A 21,660-nucleotide genomic window follows, 5' to 3' on the forward strand; every position below is an offset into this window, starting at 1 on the left:
CCCTTGGAGGTGCTTTCTCCTTGCTGGGTGTGTGACTGGGTGCAATTCCTTACCCTCTCTGTGCCAGTTTTCTCAATTTAAAATGGGAATAATACTCCCTGCACAGGAAGTGCTTAGAACAAGTCTGGGAACTGGATGTTGTTACTGATTGCTCTCCCTGTGTCACTCAGTATCCCTGGATCCCAGGTGAGGAAAGAAAGCACTTCACCCAAAGGCCCATCTGCCGCACGTTCTGTCCCTCGGGGCCTCCTCAGGCCTTAGAGCCTGGCACCCAGCAGGCCTGGCTATGCATCTTGGTCAGTTCCCTCACTTCTTTGAGCCTCAGCTTCCTCATCTGTAAGATGGGGTGACCACAGAAGCCCACTGCAGAGCACCTGGGTGCCCACGTGCACATTCCCTCCAGCTCTGCAGGCCCTGAGCGAACCCTCTGCCTAGAGAACAGCAGTAGAGATCTGGGGGACAAGGCCGAAGGGTCCCCCAGGCTGGCAGGTGATAGAAAGCAGGCTGAGCGGTTGTCACACATGCAGCCCTGCTGGCCGTAAGACCAAGATGGCCAGGTCACGGAGTGAGCCTGAGCATCCCTGTGTCATGATGGCCCCCGCCCCTCAGAGCCCAGCCTCCGCCCTCAGAGCACAGGCCCACTGCTGCAACTAGAGAGCTCAGTTCACACCCCACACCAGAGACTGTAAGACCACCTTTATTAGGCCAGGAGTGGCCATGGGTACAATCTACAGAGTGCCTTCCCACACCAGGACCTCCAGCATCACCAGGGCCCCCAGACCAGCACCACCCCAGCACCTCTGAGTGTGCTCTGCTTACACCCACCTGCCCCTCCTGGTCTCAGTGAGAAGACCTGCTCCCACCCCCCCCACCCCGCCCAAGGAATCCTGAGAGGAACAGTCTCCCCAGGGAGGGTCCTGGCATGAGCTCTGGGGGCCAGGGGACATAAATATAAATATATAGGCTGTGCGTATATGTTATAGAAACGTATGTATATATGTACATGCACATCAGGAGGACAGGGGTTCTTATCCCAGGATGGAGACTCGTCCTGGTCCAGGCCTAGCCCAGCTCCTCCCTGGAGGCATGACCATCTGGGGGCACCTTGAAAAGCATCTGCCAGGCAGCCCAGGGGCTACGGGTTATCACTTGAGGTCAAGTGTCCAGGTGTTTGGTACATACAGGGACTGGGTCTGGCGGGCACGACGTGGCGTGGTGTTGAGGGCATCCACACTCCTGCGGCTGGAGTGCACCACATCCGCCACGAAGCCGGTGCAGTCGCTGCACACATCCTTCATGACACAGCCGTGGGTGTACATGTGTGGGAACTCCTCCTCCACGCTCCGCCACTGCAGCCCTTGCAGGGATCTGGGGCAGGACAGGGCCATCAGGCGGCTCTGCCCAAGCCTCTGCGTCCCCCATACCCACGCCAGGCAGAGCAAAGTCCACCTCACAAAAGCCCTTCCTCGGGAAGAACTGGGACTCCGGGCTCTGACCACTCAGTGCCCTCCTCCTTATCAGCGGAGAAACCCCCACCCAGCTCCCTGCCCACCAGGAACATCACCAAGGGCAGCACTCACTGGAAGGCATCTCTTTTCTGTGTTGGCGTGGTTTTGGCAGTTGACACCCTCTGAGGACTCTCAAAGCCCAGTGTGTAGACGGGGATGTGAGCAAACTTCTTAGAAGGCATCTTCATCTGCAATACAGAGACACACTCCAGGCACCCCGCTCCCCCGAAAAAGGCCACCTGCCCGGCCAGCAGAGGACCCTGCCTGAGGTCACTTGCTCCCACATGCTCACTGGACACCCCTTCACACCTGGCATTTGAAGGCGTGGTTCCCTTGCTTTGTAGAGCAAAGTGTGCCTTTTTAATGTGCCAGGTGTAGCCCAGTGGCCTATACGTAACCATCACTTAACATTGGGGTCATAAAAGGCAAGGGTTTGAAAATCGTGGTGGTTAAAACCCCTCAAACAGATGACCATCTCTGGGATAAAGAAGAGGTAAAGGAGTGACACCCAAATTGCACCCCATGTGCACACAGACACCACAGGCTGCTATATATAAAATGAGCCCTTCCAGAAACACTCGACTGTGGTGTTAGAAGGAGACTTTAGAGAAGGGTTTCTTGGCACTGGCCTACTAAGACAATATTTTTTTTTTTAAAAAAGAACCATCCACAGGGTCTTTACACTGCAGTCTTGGGCAGTGTAGGAGTGGGTTCTTCTTGGAAGGAGAAGATGAAAGAAGTGACTAGTTGGGGGGGGGTCATCAGACTCGAGATAGCAGAGCCTCTGTCAACCCCCCACCTCATTCCCGGACAACCCAGCAAGGCTGCAGGACGCTCAGGACACGGGGCCTCGCTCTGACCCCAGGTGGTCCTCACCTTTATGCTACAGGAGTTGCAGACGGCTCTGGAGAGGAAAGAAGAGGGTTAGTAGGGTCAGCTCGAGGGGCTGAGCACGCAGGCCAGGCCAGACCGTTGCCGCCTTCTGCTTGCCCCTGGCCACATCAGTGTTTTACTCCCAAATCTTGCTTTTCTTTTACTTAGCTCCACACCCAAAATACTCCTTCCTTCCAGGCTCTTTCTGGGGAGCATGGATCTGCAGTGGAGGGTGCCTGACGTCCCCCACACATGGGCACTGCCGCAGCCAGAGAGCCGTCAGGTGACATGCCCAGCTTTAAGCAGTGAGTAACATTTATTTCCCATCCATATGTGATTTCAAAAGTACATGCCTTTTTGTTGTAAAAATTCAAACACTAGAGAGAATTTTAATTTAGTCATGAGTCCTCTCCTGTATGGCCCATTCTGGAGATGCTCCCTACTAGCACACTTTCCATGCTCCAGATCTAAGCATAATAAAAACATACATTTAAAATAAGAGTAAAATACGTGGAATAGGGTATCCTGTGTACTATCCTATAAAGATACACCAGGGTTCTTCTCCACATCAGTGCAAACTGCCCAAATTCATTTTTTAAAACAAGGGACCATATACTTTTAGAGGGATGTCCCATACTTAATATGCCATCAACAAACCTCTGTATTCATTTGATTTGATTTCACTGTGGTCAGGGAACATACTCTGTATGATATGAATCCTTCCACATTACTGAGACCTGTTTTATGACCCAGAATACGTCATGTTGGTGAATGTTCCATGTGTACTTGACAAGAATGTACATCCCATTGTAAGGACTAGTTTCTGTAAACATCACATAGATTAAGTTGGTGATGGTGTCATTGGAATCTCCTATACCCTTAGTTTTTCATTTCTCTAATTATAACCATGGATTTAGCTATTTTTCCTTGCCATTCTGTCAACGTTTTATTCCATGTATCTTGAATCTCTTGATAGGTACAGAAAGTGTTCAGAATTATTTCCTCCCTTTCTCACCATGAAATGAACTCCTCTAACTCTGGTAAAATTCTTTGCTCCATAGTCTACTTTGTATGGTATTAACATACCAACTCAGGCTTTCTTTAGACTGCTATTGGCATGGGGTATCTTTCTCCATCCTTTTTCCAATCAATTTGTGTCTTTTATTTAATGTACAGGTCATAGGAATTCCCTGGTGGCCCAGAGGTTAAGACTCCACATTTCCAATGCAGAGGGTGTGCATTTGATCCCTGGTAGGGGAACTAAGATCCCACAAGCTGCACAGCACAGCCAAAAATTAAAAAACAAAATACATGACTTATAGACAGCAGATTGTCTTGCTTTCTTCAATCAATATGGGAAACTCTGTCTTTTAATTGGATTGTTTAAGCCATTTATGTTTAATGTAATTATTGATACAGTTGGGTTTAAGTCTATCATCTTGGGATTTGTTTTCTTTCTGTCATGTTTGTTCTTCTTTCCTTTTTCTGCTTTCTGTAATGAGTATTTTTTTTATGATTCCATTTTATTGGGTTGGCCAAAAAGTTTGTTTGGAAAAACCCAAATGAGCTTTTTGGCCAATCCAGTATATTCTTTTTGACTTAAAGGCTAATCCAGTGGTTGTGTTCGGGTTCACAGGATCATCTTTAACTTATCACAGTTTTCCTTCAAGCAATATTTTACCATCTAATGTATAGTATAAAAAACTTAGCATATTTCTGATCCTCACCTTCAGCCTTAATGATATTGTTAGGATATTTTTACTTATACATCTGTTAGCAGTTCCAAAATACATTTTTTATTACTTTTTTGCATTCCTAAAACTTTGTGTGGATGGCAGACTGAATTTTACCTTGCTGGGTGCTAGATATTGGCTTACCATTTGTTTTTTTCTCATTTATTTATTTTTGGCTGTGCTGGGTCTTCATTGCTGCATGGGCTTTTCTCTAGTGCAGACAGTGGGGGCTCACCCTAGTTTCGGTGCACAGGCTTTTCATTGCAGTGGCTTTTGTTCTTGCGGAGCCCAGGCTCTAGGGTGCATGGGCTTCAGTAGTTGCAGCTCCCAGACTCTAGAGTGCAGGTTCAATAGTTGTGGCACATGGGCTTAGTTGTTGTGTGGCAAGTGGGATCCTCCCAGATCAGGGATCAAACCCATGTCTCCTGCATTGGCAGGCAGATCCCTTACCAGTAAGTCATTAGGGAAGCACTGGTTTACCTTTTAAAGAGGCATAAGAGGAGAATCTTTTATGTTAGGAGAGTTACATCTTAGTAGCTTCTGTTCCTAGTGCTCTTATTCCTTTGTGTACATTCAGATCTCCATCTGGCATCATTTTAATTTTATGCAGCAGGGCTTGTTTACCATTTGTTCCAGTATGGGTCTGCTGGTGGCTTTCATATTTCTCAAAGTGTCTTTACTTTTGCTTTTGTTTTTGACACAAATATTCTTGTACAGAATTCTAGATTGACCACTTTTTTATTCTTTCTGTACTTTAAAGATGTTGTTCCACTGACATCCTGCTTGTAGTGTTTTGGTGAGAAATCTGCAGTCATCTTTATCTTTCTCTGTACATAACATGTCTTTTATTTGCTGATTGAAGTTAGGAATTTCTGTCTTTTTTTTAGGAATTTTTCTTTATCATTGGTTTTATCATCGATCAGTTTGTGTGTTTTGGTGTGGTTTTATTCATGTTTCTTATGCTTGGGGTTCACTGAGTTTCTTGTGGGTTTATATTTTTCATCAAATTTGGGAAACCTTTTTAGCCATTATTTCTTCAAATACTTTTTCTGCCCCCACATCTTTAGGGACTTTCTTTACAGCTGTATTAGGCTTTTTAATGTTATCCCACAGCTTGCCAATGCCATTTTCATTTTTAATTCTTTTTTTCTGTGTGTTTTATTTCATAGTTTCTACTGCTGTGTCTTCAAGTTAACTAACCTTTTCTTCTGCACATTACTCTGAATGTCTAATCTGCTATATATCATCCAGTGTAATTTTTTTCATCTCATACATTTTATGTCTAGACGTTTGACTTGTCACTTCTTTATATCTTCCATGTCTGTAACTTTTTCAAGGTATAAAATGCAGTTCAAAATTTTTAATGTCCTTATCTGCTAATCCTATAATCTGGGTCAGTTCTCCATGATTTGACTGGTTTTTTTCTCACCATGGGTCATGTTTTCTTGCTTCTTGACATGCCTGATAATCTGCAATTGGATGACAGGCGGTTTTATCTGGCTGGATGCTGGGTATTTTTTTACTCCTATTCTTGAGTTTTATGGGCTTCCCTGATAGCTCAGTTGGTAGAGAATCCAGCTTCATTGCAGGAGACCCCAGTTCAATTCCTGGGTCAGGAAGATCTGCTGGAGAAGGGATAGGCTACCCACTCCAGTATTCTTGGGCTTCGCTTGTGGCTCAGCTGGTAGAGAATCCGCCTGCAATGTGGGGAGACCTGGATTCGAACCCTGGATTGGGAAGATCCCCTGGAGAAGGGAAAGGTTACCCACTCCAGTATTCTGGCCTAGAGAATTCCATGTATAGTCCACGGGGTTACAAAGAGTCGGACACAACTGAGCGAATATACATAGACACATAGACTTGAGTTTTATTCTAGAAAGCAATTAAGATACTTGGGAATAGTTTGGTCTTTTCTGGTCTGACTTTGTGATTTGTTAGTTCTGGAGCAGCACTCAGTCTAAGGGTATTTATTCCTAGTAGTGAGGCAAGACCTTTCTGTAATTCACTCAGCAGTCGGTGAGTCACAACTTGCCACATTGGTTGGTGGGAACAGACACTATTTCTGGTACTGCTCCTTTAAATCTGTAGGACAGGGTCAGTAAACTTTTCCTCTAAAAGCTCAGATAGTCAACATTTTAGGTGTGGCTAAATGAATAATAAACAAGTGGGTGTGACTGTTGTAATAAAATAGGCAGTGGGCCAGGTTTCCACACCCTCAGTAATTTCCTTCATTTATGTGCTGATCAGAACTCTGAATATGCAAGGAGGACTTGTTCAGGTCTCTGAGACCTGCTTCCTGGAGGACCCTCTCCCCTCTGGAGATCTGTGCTGTGAACTCTAGCTGCCTGGGAACCCCTGTTCTCAGCTGTACCTCCTCCACCGCAGGAGCTGAACAGGCTTGAGCCCAGAGCTGAGGCAGTCGTAGGACAGAGCTTACCCTGTCTGCTTTCTGGTACTTGCTTCATACCTCATTGGTTCTTGAGAACGAATGTTTCATGTCTTTGCATCTTTTTTTTTTTGGCCGTTTCCTGTGGAAAATGCCTGTTATGCTTCCTGTTACCCAATCTTGGATGAAAAGTGGGGGCCCCTCAGTTGTTAAATTAAAAATTTTGTTCCTTGGTTGCACAGGTCACAGTGCCTGATGGAACATGCCCCGAACCACAGGAAGCTCTACTGGACAGAAACCGAGAGGCTTCCTACCTCCTTCCCTTGTGAATTCACAGCCAAGGTGCGTACAGAAGGCTCACCTCTTGCAAAAGAGACAGGTGGGTGGCCATGAGAACAGTGGGAACTTGGTTCGGCAACAGCAGCAAATCTGTGAGGAAAGCCTGGTTGGAGCCCAGTGTTGTCCCAAACTTGCCAGGCCCATCCCTGCCCACACCCACCTCCCACCCATCTCCTCACCTTCCCCTTCTTCAGGCTGCTGAAGAGCTCCTTGTTCTGCAGGAACTTCTCCATCTCTGCCTTCACCAGCACACGGCGCACGTCCATCACCTCCTCCACCGTCAGAGCCAGGCTTTCCACGGGGTGGCTGAACTCCTGGGACAGGAGGCCTGAGGCATTGGTCTCAGGCTCTCAGGGCGTCTCCACAAGCTCCCCACTTCCCTGAGGACTTGGCATCTTCCTGGCCTCAGTCCAGGCAAGCTCCCCAGAACGCCCATGCCTTGAGGCTGTACTGCTCCTGGGACACTCCTACAGGCCGCTCTCTGACCTGGCCCTGACAACTCAACTGGCAGCTGCCCCTCGATGACCTCATCGCTCACATAACCCTTCAGACATCCCACCTTTGTTCACGATGCTACCCAGACCTGAACCATCTGCCTCCAACCTTGGTGCTCACCTGAGAATGCCCCAGGACAATCAAAGTCACCCAGAGTCCCCAGGCCCACTGCCTCCCTCCTGGAACCCCCACCAGAGTGCCCTCCTGCCCCGGCCTCCCTCCTCCCAGAACCCCAACACCACCATGCCCCCTCCTGCCTCCAGCCTCCTGGAACCCCCAACCACCACACCCCCTCCTCCTTCCCAGTGCTAACCATCCACTGCCACTCTGGGTCTGTTGGTCAGTTGGATGCTCCTGTCCACCTCGTCATAACTGCCCGGCCCTTTGAGCTGTCATGGTGAGTATACCCTGTTCTGCCCCCAGGAGAACAGTCCTGTGTTCTTAGCACAGAATTTGACTTCTCAAAGGGTCACTTCCTCTTCTATGAAGTAGGGTATTTCAGCTCCACTAAGAAGATACAGTGTCTGGCACTACAATCAAAATGTTAGCTACGAAGACAAGGTGGCATGGGAGGCACCAGAGGATGTGGGAGTTGGATGGTGTTTGTGGTCAGACTTTCTCCTATTTACACTTGTTGGTCAGCTGCTGCTGTCTGGCACTGGGTGAGTCTGGGACCTTGTGTTCTTTCCTCTCACCTGAAGCATCCAGGTCTCTTGGTTTCTGATTAGTGTTTCCTGTAGCCTCGTGGTGCTGTTTATATGTGAACAATTCCCCTGTAACCTTACATATGTTATGCTCACTATACATATTGCCAAGAGATGTCAAGTCGGGTGGGTACTCAGCAGATTGGGTTGAGGCAAGGTCATCGCAGTTCAGGGGTTTGATAGCCAAGCCTCTTGGAAAGCTCTCGAGATCTGAGCTGGAGAAAGACTCACGAGACTTGCTATTAAACACATGTCCCCCGATTGCTTGACATCCCTCCCTTCAAGAGGTGGTCCTGGGACTTCCCTGGTAGCCCAGAGGTTAAGAATCCACCTGTCAATGCAGGGAACAAGGGTTCAATCCCAGGTCCAGGAAGATCCCACATGCCACAGAGCCACCATGCCCATGTGCTGCAACTAATGAGCCTGCACTCTGCAACTACTGAAGCCCATGCACCTAGAGCCTCTGCTCTACAGCACGAGAAGCCACTGCAGTGAGAAGCCCTTACACCACAGCTAGAGAGTAGCCTCTGCTTGCTGCAACTAGAAAAAGCTGGCATGCAGCAGCAAAGACCCAGTATAGCCAAAAATAAATAAAATAATAAAAAAATAACATGTTTAATAAAGAATCCACCTTTAAAAAAAGGGGACAAGCCACAGGGCAACTAAGCCCTCACATCACAACTACTGGGCCCACTAATGTGCCCTGGAGCCTGCCCCACAACTAGAGAGGTCACGTGCTGCAAGGAAAGGTTCCTCGTAATGCAAGGAGGATCCCGAGGGCAGCAACTAAGACCCTACACAGCCAAATAAATAAATAAGATGTAGTTCCCTACGTAGGACTTAGTGACTGACTTGTACGGAATGGATAAGGTAGAATTGACAGGTGTCAGTCCCGAGAATGGGTCATAAAGACACTGGCTTCCTTCTGCTTCTCAGATGGCTCACTCAGGGGAGCCACCTCATGAGGGTGCTTCACCTGGGATGAGTCGGGGCCCCTCCCACAGCCAGGGGAGGAGTTTCCTAAGAACAGGTCCTCCAGCCCAGGTCAAGCCTCCAGGTGAGATGCAGCCCTGCCACTGCAGCCCCATGGAGGCCACTTCTGGGTTCTGGACCCAGAGAGATGATGAGATGGTAACTGTGTACTGTTGCAGCTGCTGAGTGATTTTCTATGTGACCAAATACCTAATACAGGACTCAGAGGGTAAAGCATGCCCTTCAGTTGGGGAATATTACAGTAACATGACCTTGACTTTTCAAAGTCTTTGAACATCCATTCTCACTTGAGCTTCTTGGTAAAACCTCAAAGAAGTAATAATGACAGCCACCCTCTGGACTTCCCTCTACATGCCAGCAAGGTGCCCTGTGGCCCTGCAGGCACTTCATTAGGCTCAGGTCCAAGTGGGAGCCTCAAGATGTCAGCAATTGTTAGCTCTTCATGATTATGAGTCAGACAAAATTCACAGGTGAGGGAACTGTGGCACAGAGAGGAAAGGGCCCAGAGTCAGATCTGGGACCCAAGACAATGCTGTCCAGTGTCACCATGCTGCCTTCTCATGTGCCCTGACCCTGAGAGATGGGACTAGGCTGTGCCCTTAGCAAGGTCCTTCCCTGGCCTGGGCTGCAGTGCCCAGAAGGCCCAGGAGGTGGCAGCAAAGACCAACCTCCCCAGACATCCACTGGGCGGGCCCCCACCACTCCTGAGCCCAACAAAAGCATTCCCCGTCCCCTCTCGCTGGCCCCCACCCCGGCCACCCTGCACCACAATGCTTCTGTCACTCACCAGCCACAGGTGACTGGTGTCCGGGGCCGTGGAGGCCCCCTGCCTATCCTCGACTGAGCTCACGTCACTGCGTGGTAGGGAGCTGGGGTCAGGCTGAGACTGGACACTGACGGGGCGGGAACCTGGTGGAAGAGACAGGGGCTGTCAGGACAACCCGCAGCAGCTCTGGTGTCGTAGGGCTGTGCTAGGCACGAAGAGGCAGTGGGCGGGATGGCAACCCCAGGCTTTAGCACCGTGGGACCAGCTAACCTAGAGTGGCCGGCTGACTGTCGGGAAAGGACGGGGCTGTGACAAACCCCAGGGGACTAGTCCTGACCAGAGTGGTGTGCATGCTCTCTGGGCCCCTTTCCACTGACATGAAAGAAAAAGATTAGAACAGTCTGTCAATCCATCCATTGGTCCAGCTGTCTTTCCACAGACCAATATGGCAAAGTTAATTATCTCTAGGTAAAAGAATTGTGGGGATTTTTCTGAAGTTTTACACTGGATATGGATTACTACTTTAGCAGAGTTTTAAAAGGTGGGGTATGGCTGCCTGAGGTGATAAATGTCCCTCCTGCAGTGCAAGCTCCCTCTGGAGCAGCGGGACCTGCAGGAAGGCGTTCAGGGAGGGAGGGGGCGTATACCCGGCTCCAGGGGGCTCGGCCTCCAGGACTGCATGCTGCCTGCTCTCGGCCGGGACAACTCCAGGCCTCCGGGGGGCTGAGGGGCTGGCTGCAGGCCAGAGGCCACCTCACTCCGGAGCTGCGCCAGGTCGCGCTCAGAGAAAGAACGATCTCGCTTCAGAGTCCCCTCTCCACACGGTGACTCTTCCTCCTGTGGACACATCAGCCCAGCAACACCCTGTCCACCCTCCTGTGGACAGTCCAGTCTAGCGTCACTGTGACCGCCCTGTCCCAGTGCCTCCTGCCTGTCCCTGGACCAAGGCGTGGGGTGCACAGCTGACAGCTATGCACTACCCAGGCCAGGGGAGACGCTTGCCTCAGAAGCCACCCCCTGGCCTGAGGTCCCTGGAAAGTCCTGGAGATGACAGACCTGGGGTCACGTGGGGTCACGAGGAGACAGCCCCAGCCCGGTCTCCAGGGTCAGAGGGCAATGGGGCCAGGGTGGAGAGTCACGCTGGGACCTGTAGGCTTTGCACCTCCAAGTGCGGCTACCCAGCCCAGGAGGACGTGGCTCTCCATGTCATCTTTTTATGTGCTGAGGCAACAGTGGCTCAAGGCCACTGTCTCAGTCACCCTTGTGAGTGACCAAGATGGGAGAGGGTGCCTGAGCCGCGCCACGCTTGTCCCCAGGGCAGACCCAGCCCCACAGCAGGACACAGCTTCATAGGAAGCTGTGCAGACAGGACCCCGATCAGAGGGCCCACAGATGGATGCTGCACCCTGGCTGTGTTCAGTTCCCCAGAACCTCCTTCCATCCCCTCTTTCTCCTCCCGGTTCCTTCCCCTCCCCCTGCCTCCCCTCCTCCCCTCCCCCACCTCCTCCTCATTGTCAGTCTCTCTTCAGGAACCTGTGGGTTCTGACCTCAGAAGTGTTCATCTCTTCCATCTCAGCCAACGTAGGTGCCTTGAGCAGGACCCGGGGCCTCGGGCGCTGGGCGCTGCTCCCGACATCCGTGATGGACAGGTTGATGCAGGAAGAGGACTTGACGTCCCCAGAGCAGGCGTTGAGGATGCAGGGCAGAGAGCCGAACCCTGGGGGAGGCAGGAGGTGAGGCAGGATGGACAGGACAGTGCGGGGGGAGATGAGGCACAGGGGAGGGGTGTCCCGTGCTCACCCCGCTCGCCCCGGCCGTCCCAGCGCCTGCTCTCCACGGGGCGTAGCCTGCGTTCCTGCTTGATCTCTTCCAGGATCTTCTCGTGCAGAGTTCTCTGCTTCTGGGGTAAGGGGCGAAGCCTTCTCTCTGAGACCTGCAGGGGGTGTGGCAGCACCAGGTGGGAGGCCAGCTCCCTGGAGGCCCTGCATGCTCTGGCAGGCAGTGTCCCAGAACCAACTTTCCGGACGCCCCAAGGGGCTGGTACCTGCTTCAGTGGAGGCCGGGAGCGGATGAAGTCCAGAATGAGTTCATGGGCATCTTTCTTCACTCTGGGAGGGATGTCCCCGTCAACCTGTGGGAGAGAAAGAAGGGCAGCAAGGCTAAGGGACCGTCTTCTTGGGCTGCAGCCATGAGAGGGGTTCACCCAGCCTCCCCCTCAGTGGCTGTGTGGCTGTGGCCTTCAAGACCTGACCACCAGCTTTCCCTGCATCTCAGATTCTTTATGTTGAAATGCGGATCAGTGGCTTTACCTCACAGGGTCTTCGTAAGAGTGAGATTAAGTCACACGTTTAGATTCTCAGAGCGACACTGGCACACCACGAGGCCCTGTGAGAGTTAAGTGGGAAATCCCACAGCCCCAGCTCATGCCCCTGGTCCCCTTCTCCCTGCCAATGTCACACTGTGTCCCTGAAAGGACCCTGAGGTGTATGACTTGAGGCCACATTGCCCGTTCCCACTGGAATCCCTGGTTCAGTGACCAGCGCACCAAGCAGGGACTCCGGCAGGCAGAGGGGCCTGAACACATACCCTCTCTAACCCGGCCCGCCATGACCTTGAGCGGCTCACCATGACCTTGCGCAGTTTGTAGTTCCTGGCGCGGATGTCTTGCATGAGCATCTCGAAGGGGGTGAGCTGGAACTCTGTGGGCAGGGGGTTGAACTCCTGCTCCTGCACCTTCTTCAGCTTCACCCCATGGCGGAGCTCCCGCATGAGCTGGACCCAGAGCCGGGCCTAGGCCCATAAGAAGATGGAAATGGCCCTCAGCCCTGGGTGGGGCTCCTGGCCTGTGCCCCGTCCGTGCCCTGATTGGGTGGGGGCACACGTCTTACCCAATCTGTGCGTCTCAGGCTATCCAGCTCCACGAGGGGCTTCTCTGCCTGCGGTTCATCCTCCCGGAGCCTCTGTAGCATCTGTTTAGTCCAGGAGAAACAGGAAAACGGGAGTGGTGGGGCTGTGTGCCCTGCTGGTCTGCCCCCTGGGGACGCTTCTGCACCACGTGGGCATTTGGGACAAGGCTTTGGGGCACAGAAAGGTATCTGAGGGAACCAAGCCCTCAGCCTTAGAACCACATGGAAATACTAGTGTCCTGCTGGCTATCGGTGGCCTCTCCTCCCGCGCAAGGCAGGGGGGAAGCATGAGCCTTGCAGCAACCCCTGGCTGCAGCAGAACCCAAGGCCTCCTCATACTGACCCACACTCCTCCATGGGGCCCCCATCCTCCACGATGCAGGTGTGAGGCCCTCCCACATCTGGGAAGGGCTCTAGACCGCCACTCACAGGGCACATCCATCCACGGCCACTTCTGTGCATGTCATCCCATCTGGAGTCTACAGTCATCTGCTTCTTTAACAGTTTTCTGAATGGTTGGCTCCATGAGGTCAGAACCATGTTTTCAGCTTTGGGGTTGTTTTAAATCTGGCTCCCAGCACTGTGTGACACATGCTAGGTCTTAAGCATTGGTTGAGTGAATAAATGAATCAGTAAGTGGATAGTTGGATGGGTGGATGGATGGGCAAGAGGGCAAGTCACTCACCAGGCCCCAAAGTCATAGAGATGTATTTCACGAACTGGGAAAAACGCCACCAGCAAGGTGAGGGCCCAGGAAGGATGTTGGGAATGCTCAGGGAGCTGTTTTCTGCTGAGAATTTGTGAAGAGGCTGCTAGGTTCATTGCCCTGGATCTTGGCAGCAGTGGGGGCTCTGCTCTCAGTGGCCCTCCACCCTGGAGGAGCACCTGCCTTTAGCACACAGCCTCTGCCACCCCATCCCCCAGGTCAAACAGAACCGGTCACCCCGGGTTCCCTCCCAAGCCACTTGCCAAACTGCCCTGGGATGCTCTAGAAAACTCAGCCAAGTCTCTGAGAAGCACAAGGTGTGTGGTTCTATAAATAGAGCTGGGTGTGACCTGCGTCTCTGTGGACAAAGGGCATGAAGGTGGGTCTCCTGTCCTTTCTGGAGCAGCTCTACTGCCCCTGAGCAGGCTGTTTCTGATCCCAATGCCAGCCCAGCCACACACTGCCAGTAGCCAGCTTCTCACTGCCTCTTCTAGTCCCCTGACTTCTCCTGGGTCAACTGCTTGAAGTCTAGAGCTGTTTACACTGAAAGAAAGAGCTTTTATTGCCTGGCCAAGGAACTGACCTCAGCAACAGCCAGGCAACTGAAAATCATTAGGATCCTTAGTGGCACACAGGAGCGCAAGGAGACAAGTAAAAGACCCCAAAGAAGAAAAAACAGAAGAGGCTCCTCGGGAGAATGGAATGGAAGACCCATCTGTCTTCTTCTCTAACTCAAGGAAAAGAAACGCTTTCCAAGGAGGAGCCGGTTAGTGGTGACCTTGAAGAGACAGCTGGCTGTGGAGTTCCTCCCAAGAGGAAGAAATCTTTCCCCAAAGAGAAACCACACAGTGATCCTGAAGAGTTAGGAAACAGGAGGGTCCTCAGGAAAAGAGGAGCTTGTCTTCCAGGGAATATCCACTCGGTACTGGACCTGAGGAGGCTGCTACAGCAAGAGCAGTGGCTCCGAGAAGACAATGCTCTGAAGGCCGTCTCGGGAAAACCAGAATGGACATCTCCCTAGTGGGGCATAAGTTTCAGACATAGTCCCCACCCATCCTCTGGAGTCCAATCAAAACAAAAGGAAAAGCAGACAAGCATTAGGGGCAGCCACCATTAAAGCACTGGCAGGATATCTCTGAGACGCTGAGCAGGAGTGGGAGGGAAGACAAAGGACGGGGTTGGGGGGCAGCGGGTGGGCAGAGGGACCACACACTTTGGGCTACAAGTGGGCTGCAGACAAGGCCAAGTGACCCAAGCAGCATCTGACCTGTCCTGCGCTAGATCCCAGGCCCCTGGTCAGAACAACCCTGAGACTCTGCTCAGGCCCAGGCCTAGGGAAGCTGGGCAGGAAAAAGACACACGCCAACAAAGGGTCAGGGTAAAATCAGGGACCAGCATCAGTTAATTCCAAAAGTACCTCCTGACCTCTCCAAAGTCTCCATTTTTCTCCTCATCTGTGAAATGCTGGTAGAAGGCAGGGGTCCCTGTTGGCTGTGACCCCCATTTCAACGAAACACCTCAGTTCTCTCCAAGGGAGAGGCTGTGAGAGTTGAGCAAAGACTGTCATCTCCTGACTGTGAGACCATGAAGCAGCAGGACAGCTGTGGGGAGAATGCCAGCCGGGAACCGGTCAGGCCCTTCTGCTCCGTACTAGCTGTGACCTGGGGTGAGAACACGACCTCTTAGCGCCTCCAGCTGCTCAACTAGGAAATGGGTGAAAACCACGGTGGGGGTGAGGGGCGGTGGTGGTTGGGGGTGAAGAGGAATGTCGGACTGTCACCCAGGGACAAACACCTGGACGAGTGACCCCTCACTGAACTGCCCACCTCCCCAAAGCTCCAACATGTTGGCACCTCTGCTCCCTGTTTTCAGAAGGAACCAGCTCTGGGGCAGGAGATCTGGAGACACAGTCCCTTTTGCAGATGTAAACAAGAGGACCAGGGTAGCTAAGGACTGACTTAGAGATAACACGAATGAGGTCATGGGTAAAGGCACCAGTTTGTGAATTTCTGAGCCTCTGGTCCCTCCTGTGCAAAGCCAGGTAAGCAGGACACTGAGGATTAAGCTAAAACCTACAGTGTTCAGGACGGTCTGGCACAGAGTGGACACCTACTGTGGACAGACGAAGGGACAGAAGGAACTAGGCAGGGAGAGGGCTGGGCCCTGCCCATCTGCCCCACCTCTGCGCCTGGAGGCGCCTCCAGGACCCCACCCCTCGCTCGGCCAGCCCCACCCACCACCCTCCACTCCAGAGGGGCAAATCCCTGGCCCTCCGGCCTGGGCCGCGTTCCCTCGGCTCACCTCCTTGGCCTCCCGGACCCTGGCGAGGAAGGCGCGCAGTTCCAGCGTCTCTACGAAGAGCGCGCGGCATACGGCCTGGTAGTGGGTCTGTGCGCCCCGGGGCTCGGTCAGGCGCGCGGCGCACAGGCGCATAGCCTGCGCGAAGGTGCGCACGGTGCGGGGACCGCCCTCTGCCTCCTCCTCCTCCTCGGGACCCCCGTATCCTTCGTCGGCCGTCCCGCCACCGCCGTCGTCATCACAGTCGCTGTTGGCCATGAGGTCTATGAGCCGCTCCAGCTGCGGGCTGAGCTCGCGTTCCTCGTGCTCGGCCAGCCCCCAGTCCAGCGCGCGGTAGATGGCGAAGCCCAGCGACTGCACCACCTGCAGGACAGGGCCCTGCTGTTAGGCCAGGGCGGGCACACAGGGCAGGGCTGGGGGTGGGTTGGGGGTGGGATGGGGGTGGGCTGCCTTCTAGCCGCCGCAGGAGGTCACCATCCTGTGGGTTCTACTGGTGAAATGGGATAGCAGCTGTCCTCTGAGGGGTGCACCACCGCCCCCACCCGGGAAACACGGTGCTCCCCAGCAGCACAGCCACCGTGGAAAACTGCGTGGCAGGTTCTTATAATCAAGACACGCTTTACCGCTGACTGCAGCTCCTCTCGGGGGTTTCACCAAGAGAGAGGAAAACTGGAATTCCCTGTATGGGAATCCACAAAGGTCGGGTCCAGAGTGGGATGGTGATCCAAGGGATAGTAGTCTGCTGAGCACAGCCCTGAATCCCTAGCACTGCCCAGAGCCAGGACTCTGGAGCTTTAGACAAGACAGAAGCAGTCCACAACCACAGAGGGCTGGCCCCTGGCTCCCGGGGGTCGGAGGGTGGGGGGAAGCATATTGGGAAAGGTGTGTGTGGTGTTGCTTACACACTAGTCAGAACTCAGCAGATGTACAGTTTACCCCCAACAAAAGTGTTTAGAAAAAGACAGAGAGGCAACCTAAGGAAGCATTAGCTTTTCATGGTTCAGAAGGAACCAGCTCTGGGGCAGGAGATCTGGAGACACAGTCCCTTGACAGTATGTTTTAAATCAGAGGAGAAAGGCTAGCTTATTCAATAAATGCTCCTGGAGTAATTGCTTAATGACACATATAAAGCTTGACACTGGAACTCACAAAAAGTGAGACCCCTCAAGTATTTTCAGCTGCATGTAAATTTCAATGTATGTGAATTTAACCTGAAAGAGAAAAACCTAAAAAATAATTGTATCTGTACAGGGAGAGGGGGTGGGGATCACCAGCAGGCAGGTGCGGAGGTGGGGCACTGCAGGGAATAGGTGAGTCCTTTGCTGTTGGAGCCTCATGTGGGGCCACCATGCTATTCTGCTGGCTTTGGATAAGCTCAAAATTCTTTCGCCACAACAAGGTTTTAAAAAGCAGATTAGCACATTAGAGATGAGTCCTGCACTCCAGACCTCTTAACTGTGCTTTTGGTGTTACTTAGCCCCTAGGGAATTGAGCTTTCAGGGACCACCATTAGCATCAGATCCAGGTTCTGTACTATGTGTGCCCCACAGTCTTGGGTCTGCTGGAGGGAGGTGCCGGGGGAAGCGGTTCGATGCCAGCCAGTGGCGCACAGCAAGAAGAATGAGGAAGCTGCTTCCAGTGCTGACAGCACTAAGTGTTTGTGTTTGAAAGGGTGTTAATGGTCTCCTCTCAGGACTCAGTACAAGAGATGCACACACACCAGAATGACAAGGCTCTTTGCCACTTAACCTTGCCACTAGTCAAGACCCTCACAGGTGGGGCAAACGTTGGTCACTGCCTGCCTCAGGCGGGGGGGAGCGTGCTGGCCTGGGGGTGGGGTCAGCCTGCAGCCTGTGTCCTGATCTCATGCCCCTGGACGGAGCCACACCCTCGCCAGGTATGGGCAGGCCACCCGGCCTCTGGGCCCCTCTGGTCTCTCCTCTGTTTCCTGTGGTTTCACCCCCGGACCCCAAGGGAAGGGGTCAGAGCAGAGCTGAAGGGAAGTGTGATAGTCAGAGCTGGGCAGAGGGCAGGGCACAAGAACAGGACTTCTCTGTCCACAGAAGTGCCTCCCAAGATGCCCTGAGTCTGGAGGGGCTTAGGGGGGTCTGCATGGCTCAGGAACCCTGGGGAGGGTGAGGCCCTGTGGGAGCGAAGTTCCAATGAAAGTCAATAATGCTCCCAGCCTGGAGGCACCTTATCTCTGCCTCAGGAGGCAAGGGCCAGTTGGGCTACAAGTCACACCCCAGAATCAGGAGTCAAAGGCCTGAAGGCCAACCAGGCCTGAAAGGTGAGTGAAGGGCCTGCTCTGGTCAGTGGAGTCCCTGGGGCCGCCCCTTGGGACTGCTGGGCGGGCAAGGACCTCACTTCACACAAGTTCCCATCGGTCCTTTCTTGGCCCAGAGGTAGATAGATGCAGGAAGAAGACAGAGATGAGCTTCCCTGGTGGCTCAGGGGTGAAGAATCCGCCTGTCAACGCAGGTGACGTGGCAGGTTCGATCCCTGGTCTGGGCAGATCCCATGAGCTGCAGAGCAGCTAAGCCCGAGTGGCACAGCTACTGAGCCTGTGCTTTCGAGCCCACAACAAGAGAAGTCACCGCAATGAGAGACCCATGAACCACAACAAAGAGGACCTCCTGTTCTCCACAACCAGAGAGAAGCCCATGCTCAGTAAAGACCCAGCACAGCCAAAAAGAAATGAATAAAATCATTGTTACAAAAAGGCAGAGTGAACTCCACCTCACCCCAGCTTTGCCCCACAGCCCCCGCCGACCCCAGGGTGACCCTCTCTCTCCGAAGGAGACCACTCGACCCCTCGGGCCTCGGGTCGGGCAGGCAGGAGGCCCAGCACCAAAGCTTCCTGGCTCCAGTGAGCACAGAGCGCCCCTGTTGGGCCTGCCTCCCCTGGTTCTGGTCTCTGGCCTGTGCTGGCCTCACATCAGTGAAAAGGTTAACTCCACTGCAAGCCTCTTGAGAGCCGCCCCAGCCCCAGACACTGGAGAGACCACTGGCGTCCCCCCAGGGAAAAGTCTAGGCAGAACCCCGAGCCCCCCTGCCCCTGGCAGTGTGGGCACCAAGCAGCTGAGGCCCCAGGACCAGCCCAAGTAACTGACGGGCCGGAGTGAGAATCTCAGTACACAGGCCAGGAGGCTGCCCTGACCGACTTCCTGGGGCCCCCACGTCGATTCCAAAGCCTATATACAAAGCTCTTTATAAGTGTTTTCAAGACTGATGACAGTAGGGAACACAAGTGGAACAGGGGTGGGGAACACAAAGTCACTTGTGGCTGTGGGGCAGGGCAGCCTGGCAGCAGGAGCTACACACAGCAGTGAGATGGACGCATCCTGAAAACAGGGCTAGGCTTTTCTTACTCAGGTTCCAGGACGCTCTGTAGCATGAGCTCAGAGCAACTGCTGGGAACTTGTGTTGTGTAAACAGTAGGGCATCCGCCGGGCCAGAGGGAGTACTTTATCACTGACACAATTAAGAATTGCCAGCATGTGGTGACTAGAAAAAGTCAGAAAACTTTGGGATGGTTTTATTATTGTTTGTAAAAATCCTCCGTGACAGACCAATGGGTTTCCCTTGTGGCTCAGACAGTAAAGAATCTGCCTGCAATGCAGGAGACCAGGTTTGATCCCTGGGTCAGGAAGATCCCCTGGAGGCGGGCATGGCAACCCACTCCAGTGTCCTTGCCTGGGAAATCCCATGGACAGAGGAGTCTGGTGGGCTACAGTCCATCGGGTCGCAAAGAACTGGACAGGACTGAGTGACTTTCACTTTCACAGCAGACCAACAGCTGTGCCCACCCCCTTTCTGTAACACTGTGTTTAAGATATAAATACGTATTTACACAAAACCAGTTTTTATAAAGCAGTGGAATAAACATCAAATTTGGGACAAACCACCTGGGGGCAGGCGGATGGGACAGGAGACACAGATAAAGGTCCTAGGGATGAGGCACTGGGGGGAGCTCAGGAACATGGGGGATGGGCTGCTTTTCCTGTTTGCCCCCCAGCCCCACGCCTGTCCAACGCCCTGACCAGGGAGACCACATCACCTTTGCCCCCTCTTCCCTCTCGTCAGCGGGAGGCACCTCCAGGAGCCCGGGGGTCACAGGGGAGACCCCACGTTTCAGACTCCCCGAGTCCAGCCCACCCCACTGTGTGTACGGGCTTCCCCGCCCTGCCTGTTTGCAGGCATCGTCTCCCCACAAGCCCTTCCACTAAGCCACTGAGCACTTATCCACATCCTGCCGCAGAGGAACAACTGTACAACTGTTGTTGTTCAGTCGCTCAGTCGTGTCCAGCTCTTTGTGACTCCATGGACTACAGCATGCCAGGTTTCACTATCTCCCGGTCCTTCTAGAAGCACAACTGTATGTGCTTCTAATTTACAGCATGCAACACACCTAACTGTTACTTTGGATCAAGTACATTTAAATTTTGTTTTTAAAGTACCTGGGCTTCCGAGCTGGCCGGTGACACCATTGTTGTGGGCTCTGCAAGAGAAGAGAAGCAGCAGTCAAGACAAGCTTCAGCATCCCCTGGGCCGGGCCCCCACCTACCCCCCAGGAACATACAGCGCATCTCCCAAGATCTCCACCAGAAACCAGGGTTCCGAGCCATCAGTCGCTGGATGGACACTGATAAGACCCAGCTCTGCGCCGGACGCCAGGCGAGCCATGTGGCCCTGCCCTGGGGCAGACGGTCCCGCCCTACACAGCAGTCACGTCCTGAAGTGACCACTCGGACAGGAACAGCCTACAGGGCCTCGAAGCCCATCCTGTCCCCTTGGAAAGCAGGCAGGGGGCAAGAGTGAAAGGGGAGAGGAAGGGTCAAGGGGGCAGCTCAGGTCAGCCAGGCCCAAGGAAAGGCCTCGCAGTGGGAAGCGGCATACCCCCAGCTCAGTCAGATGGGAAACCCGGGTGCAGTGGGGAACCACGCATTCCCAATTCTGAGTCAGTTTGGATGCCGTGGGGAGTCATGCAACCCCAAATCAGAGTCAGAAGAGAAACCCGGGTGCCATGGGGAGCCATGCACTCCCAAACCTGTCAGATGAGAAAGCCAGGTGCAGTGGGGAAGGCAGGCTCTGCTCCAGGGTTCCCAGCAGCCATGCGGGTGAGTTGCCATCTGGCTGCACCTCTGGCACTGGGGATTTCTCTGTAGACTGTCAGCACCTCAGCCAGACACACAGAATGCCCAGGTGCTGAATTTGGCTGTGGGTATTTTATTATTAAACATGGCACTGAGCTGGCATGTTTACAAGCACTTGCACAGCCAGTGTACAGCCTGGGAGGTCGATGGTCCTGGTACCCATTTCACAGATAAGGAAACAGAGGCTCTAGGGGATGAGCTTATCTGCCCCAAGGTATCACAGCTTGTAAGTGGTGGTGCTGGCTGTGGCCAGGCTGGGGGACCCCAGAATCTGTGCTCCAGTCACTGCCTGAGTCACCCTCCAGCCTTCCAAGAGGCCAGGCTGGAAAGACAGGAAACCCACCTCCTTCCACAGTCTTGCTTAAATAAAGCACACAGAGCTGTGGGAGGGTATGAATTTCAGCCTTAATTGAGGTGGATAAAAACACAAACCATGACATTTTCTGCTGAGTGAACCTGCTAACTCTGCAAATATTTTCCAAATGCCATCAAGAGACAGGAAGATTGCCAGGGATAAAGGGAGTTTGCGTAGGGCTGAGCCATGAAAACGCTTCCCCATTAAAACACTGCACTCCCAACATCAGTGGTGTTGACGGACTAGTGAGTACCTGGGCATACACCTGGGCCTGTATTGAGGGTTCAGTAAAAAGTCCGTAGCTGTGAAGGACATAGACCATGGAAAGTGGGAGAAATGGAGGGGCCAGGGCCCCGAGTCACCTTGCTATAAAGGGGCAGGGGGCAGCCAACCCTTAAGAACTCTATAAACCCAGCATGGTGCAGAGGTGAGTTTTCACCAA

The 21,660-nt window shown here is 53.0% G+C and overlaps 1 protein-coding gene across 5 annotated transcripts in view; it reads right to left on the reverse strand.

Moving 5' to 3' along the window:
• Positions 1-683: 683 nt before the first annotated feature.
• SPIRE2 (spire type actin nucleation factor 2) overlaps positions 684-21,660 on the reverse strand; it is a 33,488-nt gene continuing 12,511 nt past the window's right edge. The window contains exons 2-16 of one of the 5 annotated variants that reach the window (XM_088830558.1): positions 20,168-20,208; positions 15,711-16,070; positions 12,686-12,766; positions 12,423-12,587; positions 11,842-11,928; positions 11,598-11,730; positions 11,345-11,514; positions 10,445-10,634; positions 10,068-10,169; positions 9,819-9,940; positions 7,019-7,153; positions 6,862-6,929; positions 2,385-2,412; positions 1,581-1,696; positions 684-1,368 (exon numbers count right to left, since the gene is read on the reverse strand). In XM_088830558.1, the coding sequence (XP_088686684.1) occupies positions 1,146-1,368; positions 1,581-1,696; positions 2,385-2,412; positions 6,862-6,929; positions 7,019-7,153; positions 9,819-9,940; positions 10,068-10,169; positions 10,445-10,634; positions 11,345-11,514; positions 11,598-11,730; positions 11,842-11,928; positions 12,423-12,587; positions 12,686-12,766; positions 15,711-16,070; positions 20,168-20,208 (2,021 nt within the window). In that variant the 3' untranslated portion in view covers positions 684-1,145. Of the gene's footprint in view, positions 1,369-1,580; positions 1,697-2,384; positions 2,413-6,814; positions 6,930-7,018; positions 7,154-9,818; positions 9,941-10,067; positions 10,170-10,444; positions 10,635-11,344; positions 11,515-11,597; positions 11,731-11,841; positions 11,929-12,422; positions 12,588-12,685; positions 12,767-15,710; positions 16,071-20,167; positions 20,209-21,660 lie in introns of those variants that run through there. The other 4 variants (XM_055412899.2, XM_055412900.2, XR_008684021.2 and 1 more) reach the window with 4 other exon arrangements.

This window comes from Moschus berezovskii, chromosome 22 (genome assembly GCF_049115385.1).
Source record: "Moschus berezovskii isolate FMDL1 chromosome 22, NW_MosBer_1.0, whole genome shotgun sequence".
In the NCBI taxonomy this organism is placed as follows: Eukaryota; Metazoa; Chordata; class Mammalia; order Artiodactyla; family Moschidae; genus Moschus; species Moschus berezovskii.